The sequence below is a fragment of the Triticum aestivum genome, chromosome 5D (genome assembly GCF_018294505.1).
Source record: "Triticum aestivum cultivar Chinese Spring chromosome 5D, IWGSC CS RefSeq v2.1, whole genome shotgun sequence".
Taxonomy (NCBI): domain Eukaryota; kingdom Viridiplantae; phylum Streptophyta; class Magnoliopsida; order Poales; family Poaceae; genus Triticum; species Triticum aestivum.
In genome coordinates this window covers 420,428,367-420,440,218 of record NC_057808.1, presented here as the reverse complement: position 1 = coordinate 420,440,218, position 11,852 = coordinate 420,428,367, and the positions used below count along the sequence as shown (strand labels likewise).

The following is an 11,852-nucleotide window of genomic DNA, read 5'->3' as shown; positions in this document are numbered from 1 at the left end:
GAACGATAGAGAAAAGCTACATCATTCATGAAGAAGATGCAACCCTTTGACAGCCACGACAACGTTTTGCTGCAACCACACAGAATGTTTGCTACTACCATAGACAGTAATTGTTACCACCATTCACGGCGGTGACCGGTGACTGGAAATCAGAAAAGTTGCAACCGGCGACGAAAAAAGCTTCAACCGGCTAGAAAAAAAGCTTCGACCGGCGATATAGAAAGCTTCAACCGGTGACAGGAAACGCAAAAAGCTACAATCGTTAAAACAAAAGCTTCAACCATACATTTCAAAAGCTTCAACCAGAGATCGGCGACGAAAAAGCTGCAGCGGCGAGCCGTTGATGCACATGACTGTTTTCTATGCACCAATGGTGCTGCGACGGATGCTGGAATCGGCGGCCCCGACATTGTTGGACCTGGCGGCCGCCATCACCGCTTGTTTTTTATGCATCTGGTACCTTTTTTGCTGCAGCGGAGACGGCGAGCGGCGGCGAGTGGCGACGGCGAGCGGCAGCATGGCGAGCCACCGATGCGGCGAGCCACGAGGAACGCGGGGTGTGGCAGACGGCGACGGCGGCCAGAGTCAACGATGCGCGGCGGATGAGGAAGACGACGACCGGGTCCACATCGAGCCCGTCCGATACGTGCGTGATCGAGCGGTTCCGCGCGCTCCATGTTAGACAGATCCAGTGGCCCACGCGGGACCGGCCGAAAGTTTCGGCCGGTGCGCCGGCGCCTATTAGCGCCCATATGAGAATGAGTTTTACAAGGGGTAACCCTTAACTAATGATTTCGCTCAGAAAAGCTGCTCAAACCAACATGGGCCTTTCCCGACCAGAGCCAACGTCCTGCCTTGCCTCCGGACGACCTGCCACACTGCGTTGGCTTGACCTAGGATTGATCACGGGAAAGTATCTGGTGCACAATGCTTGTGGTACTACCAGTGCCCGGACGCTCGTAGCGTGTTCAAAAATGTTCCAAATTTTTTGAGAAAAATTTAGCACATTCACACAACATCGGTCTATATTGTCTTAAAATTTCAACTCAAATTCGAAACATTGCTCGAGGTATAAAAATCACAAAATCAACATTGAATAGTACACAACATAAGTTGGGCTTTAAATTTGGCCCGTTATCCCATTGATGCTAAATTTGTCATATTTGTATCTCGTCCAATGTTTTGAATTTTTGATTTGAATTTTTGCGACAACATGGACCAATGTTATGTCAATGTGCTATATATTTTTAGATTTTTTGAAACATTTTCTTAACACGCAACAGCGTTCGGTGCACCGGTGCACCAGATACTTTCCCGCCTGATCGCTCCCCAAAGCTGTTCATAGATTGCACGCCCAAGGAGGTCACGCTCTGTGTGTCCAATAGTGACCTCGACCCACAGGGAAGCCAAATTTGGGCGAGCCCATTTACTGCAGACTGTAGCAACAGCCATTGTAGCGGTTCGGCTCACTTACTATAGCAGCAGGTCTTTTTAAAGTAACATGACATTTCTTCATATTCATTATTAGAACATTTTTTTGGAAAACGGGAACAATTTTTGAGAACATGAATATTTTTTAATTTGCTCAAACATTTTTTAGAAATGCGAACAATTCATGAAAATACGAATATTTTTTGAAATTCTGAATATTATTTGGGAAAACAGGCGTTTTTTAAATTCCAAACATTTTCCTAGAGCGGGGCATTTCTCGTAGTCCGGTAAAGCCAAACAGGAACCTTATGGAAAGTTCGTAAAATCGAATTCGCGCACCATGAGCGCTCGCCTCGCCTTGTCTGTTTGAAAGGGCAGCTATTTGACGCCGAATGCGTGAAGTGAGGTTTTTTGCCTCGTGCCTCCACCGCCTGCGCTTTGCGAGCCCTCTGCACAGCTTGGGCGGCCCTCCTGAGACGCGACACGCAGACGCCGGCACGTCCGCGTAGTAGTAGGTTGTCGCCGCCAAGGACACTATCCGATCGATCTGTCAGACTCGAACACGCTGAAAGGCTGTCGACGAGATCTGTTCCCTTTTCTTTTCTGCGTAATAACAAAACAACGTGACCGCTTCCGAACTTCCGCGGACAGGACCATCTTATCCTGCCGAGAACCTCCACAACTCGCCGATCGATCGCTTCAACCAACGTGCTTTTTGTTTGCGATCGCGACGAATTTATTGGCACCACGGCCAGATCTCACCGTTAAGTGAAGCATGCAACCATAGCCCATGCTTGTTAAAAAAAATCGACCCCAGACCAGAAAATATGTACTAGTAGAATGCACAACTTTTCCCTAAAAAAAAGTGCAGAACATTTTTCTTTTCTTTTAGAAAATATAGTGCCACCAGGAAAAACACGACATACTACAACACTTGTTATAGAACAGAGGGAGTACCGTGCAAAACACGACGTGCCAGACGGCAGGGCAAAGTGCATGTTCACTTCAAGCTAGCTGCTGATAAGGGCATCTCCAACGGCACCTTGAGCAATGTCCGTGGATAGGGGGTCAGTCGCGCGGATGCGAGAGACGGCCATCCGACGCTGGCAACATACATTTGAACAACAATTCAAATTAACCAAATAAAATTTGTTCAAGCACGGCTGGATTTCATATAACAATGGCGGATTTCGTTACATTTGGGGCATACTTCACCTAAAAGCAGTGTTGGTCCGGCTTTGGAGGTGTAATTAATTTACCTAATCTATGATCGTCGGCGCCCGTTTCCCATGTCCGGCCGTGAGCCCCAAGAACTAAAGCTTTGCCTTCTCCAGTTCCGCCTCGACGCTCGCAAGCTCCGCCACCGGAGCCCCGGAAAGTAAAGTTGGCCGCCTCCACGTCGCCGCCAAGCGGCTAATCGGCCGACGATGTTCAGCCCACCATGCTTGGCTTCAACAGGAGGGGAGGAGCGGTGGCCTTTTTCGGACCCGAGCAGCAGCGACCTACCATGCTCTACTCTTCCTCGTTGTCGGCGACGCCCACGGACGTGTCGGCTTTGTGGTCGTGGCGGCATGGCACGTCCTCGACGGAGCCGACGATGTCCTCCACCTCATCGTCGGTCTTGCCCACACCTCGTCCGCCGCCTCGTCGAACTCCTTGTAGGCGGCCTCCAGTTCCGCCTGGCGCTCGGTACCGCCAACGTACGAGGCGGATCTCGTGGGCGGAGCGGTACGACTCGAGCAGCGCCGCCTGCTGTGCCAAGTCCATGTCCGCCATGATCTCCCTGTCGGCGTTGAGCCGCTCCTCCGCCTGCTGGTGCTCCTAGAGGAGCAGGTGCTTGTAGGCGGCGGTGGCCTGCGCCTCCCGGAACTGCTCCTCCCACTCTTCCCGCACCATGTTCATATAATGAGCACGAGCCTCGCCGATGGTCAGGGTGCAATGCACCGACGAGTAGGGTGGCGCCGACTTGTCCTCCATTGGGACGTCGTCGGCCTCCGGCTGCCTACCGGACTACCCGCCGGTAGCAATGGCGACCATCTCCTTCTTCTGCTCCGGCGACAGTCTATTCGAGAGAGCTTTGGCGCGCAAGGAGGCCATGGTTCACAAGAGGAGAAAGGGGCCGAAGGAGTATGAATGTGGCTATGGCCGGGGCTGCAGTTTATATAGCGGGTGAGGCGGCAATGGTGGGCAGCAGAGGGACGGATGGGTGACGCCTGAGTAGCCGCTTCGGCAAACGCGTGTCATTAATGCGGGCGGGAGATGGACAACCGGCCGGCTGTCGTGTCGTTTGAATGCAGAGCGATCACGGGAAGCGGCGCGCGTGGCGCTCTCGTTACCGGCGCGTCGCTTCAATGGCGGCGTCAGCGAGAGGTCACGTCTGCTCTGGCCGGACATGAATGCGGCGCTGACCGTTTCGGCGGTAAGCGTGCATAGAGAGGGTTTGGGTGGACCAGGCACGGGCGTGGCAGCGGACTGGACGCCCACAAATCCCTACATTTGTCTTCGGTTTGCGAGAGAAAATGCATCCGGACCGCCCTGTGGACCGATACAACCCGCGTTGGATGGCACAACACGTCTGGATTCGTGTGCGGGCGTTTTGAGGATGGGCGTTGGAGACGCTCTAACATTCATTTCAGAACGCATATTTGTAAGAGCATCTCCAACAGTCGCGCTATATAAGCGCCGCGCTGAAAAATTTGGGTTTTTTGCTCGCGCGAAATCGCGCGTGCGGGCGGAAACGGCATCGCACGTCGTTTATTTGCTGCGCCCGCTCCAGCGCGCTGCACACTCGAGCGCCCGCTCGCGACTTCCACCTACCCCAATCCAGGCGCTAGCGCCGCCGCCCGCACCACCCCATTTGTTCTGGCGCTTCCCGGCCTATCCCCGCGACGCCGCTGCTTCCTCCGTCTCCCTCTAGTCGCCGCCGCCCTTCGCGCACGCCATTCCTCCGACGAGCAGTGCCCGGCCGCCCACTGCCGCTGGGCGCCCACAAGGTGTTCGACAAAACGCTTGCAAGTTATGCATTGCTTCAATTTCACTTTTTTTACATGAATTTGGTGCATGTTTTTTGTAGTTTTTATAGACTAGTTTAAATTGAACATTGTATATGAGTTCGTCATATGATTCTTCCGAAGAAGAATTTGATATTGAAGGGGAGGAGGATCTTGCAATGATCCTAGCTATGCACATCAATGAAAAACCGAAGCACGGTGGTTCGGTTATGGGTCGGCAGAAAATTTGGAGAGATAAGATCGATGCCGACAACAGATTGATGAGGCACTATTTGTGGATAATCCCGTGTACCCCGAGTCGTACTTCCGGCACCGGTTTAGGATGAGCACCGAGTTGTTCAGGCGCATTGCGGAGAAACTTGCGAGCCATGATCGGTTTTTTCAGCAAAGGACGAATGCCGCCGGAGAGCTCGGGCATAGCACCTTTCAGAAGGTGACAACCGCTTTGCGTATGTTGGCATACGGTATTTTGGCTGATCTAGTTCATGACCACTTGGCCATGGGTGAGAGTCAAGTCATCATGTGTGTCAAGCGCTTCGCAGTCGGAATTGTGCAAGTATTTGGCCAGGAGTATTTAAGATCTCCCAATGCTGAAGACGCCGCAAGGCTTTTGGAGATGAACAAAGCTCGCGGGTTCCCAGGTATGCTTGGCTCAGTAGATTGCATGCATTGGAGTTGGAAGAGCTGTCCTCAGGCATGGCATAAGCAATTCCACGGCCAAAAAAGGGTTCCACTATAATCCTTGAAGCGGTGGCCAATCAAGAGACTTGGATTTGGCATGCTTTTTTGGAATGCCTGGATCTTTGATTGATGCCAATGTTGTTAATCGGTCACCACTCATGAATAAGATTGTAAATGGTGAACTGCCACCGGTGCAGTTTGTAGCAAATGGCCATACATACAACTATGGCTACTATCTTGCGGATGGTATCTACCCAAAGTGGGAAACATTTATGAAGCCGTTGAAAAAAACCGGAAGGTAAGAAAAATCTAGATTTCCACAATGCTCAGGCGACGGCTAGGAAAGATGTGGAGAGAGCTTTCGGGATTTTGCAAGCCCAATTTGCCATTGTGAGAGGGCCGGCTAGATTTTGGGATCAAAAGATGCTTTGGTACATCATGCAAGCTTGTGTGATCATGCACAATATGATCATCGAGAATGGGCGTGGCCAAGATTTAGACTACTCTCAGTATGAGCTCTTGGGACATCCCATGCGAGTGCGGCGGAGGGTTGCGAGGGTGGCCCGTTTTGTTGCTCCTATCAGGACATTCGACGTGCCGGAACGCATGATGATCTTCAGAAGGATCTCATCCAGGAGTGGTGGGCATGGAATGACCATCAAAAAGCATCATGATTTGTATGTTTGATGTTGTGTTGTCGAACTATTTGTTGTATTGCAAGATAAACTATTTGTTTGAGTTGTAATAATAAAATTAAACTATTTATTGTTGATTTATTTTGTTTGTGTTTGATCTTCTTGGTTGTGTTTGGAGTGCATATGTTGTTTGTGCTGAGAGCATGCTCGCTTTTTTTGCAGCGGCTGCTGGAGCGGTTCCCGTGCGCTATAATTTGCAGCGGCTGCTGGAGCAAGCGCTCCTCGCCGCGCAAAAAACTCGTGATTCCGATACTGTAAACGCTTTTTTAACGTACCGCGCGGCTGTTGGAGATGCTCTAAGGGCTGATTATTGATTGCACGCACCCGTGGTTGAGGTATACATTTCAAAACGTAATCAAGCAGTAATCTGATGATAATTGTGACATCCACAGGGAACAACATGATTGAACCAAACCTCTGAAATGAACTGTTTATCCCTGTACTGCACCGTCGTCCCTTTATTCTTGCAAGCACACAAGAGTGACGACTAACAGCAGATTACTTTCGATTTACACATGCGCAAGCAAATTAAGGAGCTAGAGGCGTTTGCCAAGGGAGGAGCACGCAAGGTGATGCGTGGAGGAGGACATGGCCGGAGCTCAGGCCCAGTTCTTGATGTAGCTGCTGTAGTGGTCCTGGACGTTCGCCACGTCGTAGTACCGGTCCCAGAGCATGACGCCGCCGTAGTTGGCCGCCTTCTGCACGATCGGCATCGTGATCTCCCAGAGCGCCTTGGGGTGCAGGTAGCAGCTCGCCTTCTCCGACGCCGTCAGGCCGAGGTGGATCTTGCTGCCCGGGTACGCCGCCGTCCACCTGCCCCACGCGTCCTCGATGAACGCCGTGCAGTCCGGGTAGTCGTAGAACCTCACGTGGATGCGCTCGAAGACCCCCGTCGAGAGCGCCGGCGCCGCAAGCCTGTCCGGGAACGCGTAGCGCGGCGTCGCCGTCAGCCGCGGCGCCTTCCCCCCGCTGGCCCTGCGCCTGGCCAGCCCCCTCGCCAGCCCGTCGTAGTGCTCCGCCGGCCCGCCCCGCTCGATGAAGAGGTCGACGCCGTCCAGCCGCGCGCGGCCGAACGGGCGGCGCACGCCCCTGCGCCTGCCGCCGAGGTAGGAGAACCAGAGGTGGTCGGCGAGGTCGAGCGCGGACCGGTTGGTCGGGAGCGCGTAGTCGCCGCCGAAGCCGCCGATGGAGAGGGAGACGGTGACGCCCATGGACTGGCAGTGCCTGATGTCGCCCCCGATGCCGGCGAGCGGGTGGCCGGAGAGGTCGAGGCGGTACTTGCCGTGGCCGTAGACGTTGAGGAAGGACATGATGACCGCGGTGTAGAGGCCGGCGTCGCAGGCTTCCCTGAGAGAGCCCTCGTCCTTGTTCCGGCCCCAGAAGACGGTGAGCTGGCCGGTCTTCCCCGTGGCGGCGGCCGGAGCGGGGAGGAGGCCGTGAACGGAGAGAACAGCGGCGATGACCAGGAGGGAGGTAGGACTCCGGCGTGTCAGCGCCATTTCTGATTACTACGTACTCAAGGGAGATCGAATTAGCTAGCTGGCTAGAATGTGCTTTATATATAGAAGATGAATTATTGGTTACGGTGCGAGTCGAGATGTGGGAGGTGGCTTTTGATCTCTCGCGATGTGTTGCGCGGCCATAGGTAGCTGGACTCACTTAGCTGGCTTGCCGGCGTTCATGGGGAAATTGTTCCACATATGGGAAGCGCACTCAGCTTGATCGAGCTAGGAGTAGTAGGATAACAATAACATGACTAAGCGGAGCTGAAAAGCACATCGAGGAGGTTACGAGATGAGAAACGGAGCACCGCTCCGGCAATCCGGAATAAATGCATGTCGACGAGTGAGACCGACGAGACGACGAGAACAGGCCAACAAGGCAACGTGGTGAAGGTCCACGCATCAATGCCGTTCTTTTCCCACTCACCCAAAGAACACTTGAGCATGTATAGCTTTTCTGCGTTTTGCTCTACTAAATAGTACTGCATGTCTCTTAAAACTAAGGGAGCACCTAAGGATCAACGGAAACGCAGAAAATCTGATGTCAGATTTTTAGACATGACAAATCTGATGTTTTTCATGGCAATTTATATTGACGTAATGATGCCAAATTTAGTTCGTAAGCACGGCAATTTTCTATCCTAAAGATGAACCGAACATATTTGTCATGCTCGTCAACTAAACTTGTCATCCTCAATGAATATAATTCACCATGTAAAATGTTCGATTTGCCATGCCTAACAATCAGACATTCGCTGAATATTCAGTCCAAGATCAATTGCCTGATATTTTTATTTGCTTCAGTCAGTTTTTCCCAAAACTGTTGGAAGCAAGGGCAAACCAGTTAAGGTTATTATTTTGCGAGTAACCATTTAATGCCGATTAAGTGCGATTTGCTATCAACTTCTACCTATTTTGATTTTTCATACTTTTAAGAAATTAATGTTGGATGTCAAGGAAACTATAAAACTCTATAGTAGCTTTCTCACCATATACAGTACTAATTTTCTTCGTTATTAAGCACATTTGCAACAATTAATATCCAACTTTGCTACCAATGAAATAAAACTTAAAAAGCTATCTGGTCACCGTTCACCAGGAGGCCAACCCCTCCCTCGCCATTGTACGTATCTTGACGGATGCCCGATGCCACGTAGGTCGGTTGGGGCCGTTCGATGTTTCATGTTTTCCTAGCGAACTTTCCTTTTTTGGCGTAGGTCAGCTGGAGCCGTTCATAGTTTCTTGCTTTCCTTGCAAACATTCTTTTTTTCTCTCCAAAAAATGCAGACCAAGGTGCACGCCGAGGGCACTTAGCACTCGACCACGGAAGGGGAGGGGGGCTGTGGAGATTTGCGTTAAACTCCTATATGTATTATAACCCTAACTTTTGTCATTCGACTTTTTCAACTAGAAAAACCCCGAAAATCCAAAACGGTTTTCCACTTTTTGAAACAAAAAATTGCTATTTTTAGAGAGGTCTTTTTATAAACTTTCCATGTGCATTTTTAATTATAGGTAGCATGGAAATTCTTCTATTTATCTTTAGACCATGACATTTTTGTCTTCCAAAACATGGAAATTTTTAGGTCTATTTTATAATGCCCGGTGGCAAGCTTTTGGAATTTTATCAATTATTCATGGACATTTCGGAATTGTTTTTACTTTCTCACATGGCAATTTTTATTATTAAGAGTATGGCACTTTAATAATTAGCAACATGGCATTTTTTTATTAAGAGGATGGTAGTTTTATTACGAAGAGCATGTCATTTTTTTATTACTATTACGAAATATGCATCTGGCAACCGTGTGGCAGATTGCAAAACTGCCACACGCATCCAGCGCAGTCAGATCCGACCGCCCTCCCGATTTCCTTCCTTTCTCGCACGTCCTCCCAGATTTTATCGCGCGCACCCGCTCGTGCCTTCCTAATTTTCGTGATCGTCAGTTACGGCCCCACGCGCCTTCCCGATTTTCAGGCAAAAATAATGCTTGGATTGGGATTTGACCCGCTCGTGCCTTCCTAATTTTCATGATCGTCAGTTACGGCTTGGATTGGGATTTGACCTCTGGTCTGCAGGTAATCAACGAAGGGAGCTAACCACCTCACCTATGACACTCATTGTTGAACAAAAGCTAAGGAAAATACTATTTTTGACATGTTTTGCCTTTAATTTGTTAGCACTAAAAAACTTTTTGTTTCACCTATCAAACCTGGCACATAAACTTTTCCCGTGGTATATTCTCCATCACCAGCATGATAAATGACGCACCACCAACATGATAATTTTCGTATACCACGCGGTACATTATGTGTAAGTAGCATGGTCATAAGCACTGAAGGCGTGATAACTTTGGTGAAAGCATCGTGGTAACTTTGATCATCGGGAAGAAATTTGTTGAACCCACCCCCACACCCCACCCCTGGTAATTCTGTAAATAGCACGATAAAATTCATGCCATAGACTTGATAATTTAGATACAAACATCGTGGTAACTTTAACCATTGGGGAAGAAAAATGTGAAAAGATACCCGATAATTTATGTGTAAATAGATGGTAATATACGCAGCTCACATCTGATAACTGAGGTAGAAACACCATGGTAACATTGACCATAGGGAAGATTTTTTTGAAAAGATACTTCGTGTAAATAGCACGGTAGTATACCTCCGTCACCTGGTATTTTTATATGTGTAAAAAGCATGAAAACATATGCACTGCGATAACTAAACACCATGATAAGTTTTTGATCGGGGGGGGGGGGGGGGGGAGGGGGGATTTTGCTGAAACATACCCCTGATAAATTTTGTGTAAATACCATGATATTTTAAGCACTGCGGGCTTGATAGGTTACCTAGAATCACCATGATAACTTTTTGTCCTGGGAAAAAGTTGTTCAAAACATCCCCGATAATTTTTGTGTAAATAACATGATAATATAGCATCGCATAACCGATAACTTACATATAAACATGATGGTAACTTTCTACCAAAGGAAAACATGTTGTTAGAAACATACACTCGCCTCGCTGGGCCTCTTGGATGTACACAACACATGGCGTGTCACGGGAAAGTCACATAATATTTAGTGTCATGAGAGGCACACGTGCTCGTGGGCTGGCCCAAAAAACCCGGCCCACTTTGACCCGCTATAGGCGTGATAAGTTACGCAAAAACGTCATGGTAATTTTTTACCTATGGAGAAAGCTACCGAAACACACCCAGGTTTTTAGGTGTAAGTACCATGATAATATACGAACTGTAGACCCGGTAACTCATGTACAATCCCCCATGGTAACTTTGACCGAGGGGGGGGGGGGAGGTTGATGTAAACATACCCTGATAACTTATGTGTAAGTACCACGGTATTTTGCGCATCGTTGACCTTATAACTTGTGTATAAAACACAGTGGTAACTTTGAAAGTGGTGTAGTTGTCGAAACATAGTACCTGGTAAGTTCTATGTAAATAGTGCGGTAACTTACGCAACACAGGCCTGATAACTTGCATACGAATACCATGGTAACTTTGACCTGAGGGAAAATCATGGTAATTTTCTGTAACACAATTGTAAAAAAAAGGGTCAAAACGATTAGTTTCTTTAGTTTGAGCAACAAATACCTAAGGGTGAGTTGGTTGTGGTGGCGCGCTTTGACATTTTTATTATGATTAAGAATGGCGGTTTCATTATTAAGAGCATGTCATTTACTATTATTATTACTATTATTAACATGGCACTTTTATTTATTGGAGGATGGTTGCTTTATTATTAACAATATAATAGTATTATTTGATAACATGGCACTTTTATTATATTTCTCATTGCATTTGTATTATTAAGAGGGTGGCAATTTTATTATTAAGAATTTGGCTTTCTTTAATTGGCACAAAAAAATTATTTACAACATGCATTTTTTTCATGACAAAATAAAGAAAAAATGTTCTTCGAAACATGACATTTTTTGCAGAGTGAAACATCACCATGGGAAAATTCATAATTTATTTATTTTAAATCACACAACACGTTCTTTTAATCATACCATTTGTAAATTTATAAATTAGAGAAATGTCAGGTTTTATAAAGTAGGGTGTGAACTTTCATATTTTTTAGGTCATGGCAATTACAAATTAATTGTTTCTCTGCTTTTAGAAGAATATTTATTTATTGTTCATGGTGTTTTCATTAAAAGAAAACAGTTAATTGGGCCTATGGGCCTAGTGGGGGTTCGCCCTGGCCTTTCCTTGGCGAACGATCAAGGGGTTTTTATTAAAAGAAAACTGTTAACCGAGCCTATGGGGCTATCGGGGGTTTGCCATGGCCTTCGCTTGGCGAACGATCAAGGGGGTTCGTTGGTCGACCACCCCTGGCGAACAAATCAGTGGATGGGAGCTCCTACCTGCCGACCGGTAGTCTGATATTAGTGTCCATAAAAATGGATCCGAATAACTGGGGAATGTTCCCAAGGAAAGGGGGTCCTGGCAAACCGATCGTTCACCGAGAACCTTGCTCGAACGAAAATGTTTGCTAGGG

The 11,852-nt window shown here is 48.2% G+C and overlaps 1 protein-coding gene across 1 annotated transcript; it reads right to left on the bottom strand.

Annotated features, from left to right (window-relative positions):
• Positions 1-6,222: 6,222 nt before the first annotated feature.
• Positions 6,223-7,610, bottom strand: LOC123125233 (xylanase inhibitor protein 1-like). The gene has a single exon (XM_044545759.1). It carries the CDS (start codon positions 7,315-7,317, stop codon positions 6,418-6,420), a length of 900 nt encoding a protein of 299 aa, XP_044401694.1. The 5' UTR covers positions 7,318-7,610; the 3' UTR covers positions 6,223-6,417.
• Positions 7,611-11,852: the final 4,242 nt, after the last annotated feature.

What these genes read in the sequence shown, in the direction of transcription:
- LOC123125233 (XM_044545759.1), bottom strand. Translation starts at nt 7,317, where the DNA reads ATGGCGCTGACACGCCGGAGTCCTACCTCCCTCCTGGTCATCGCCGCT.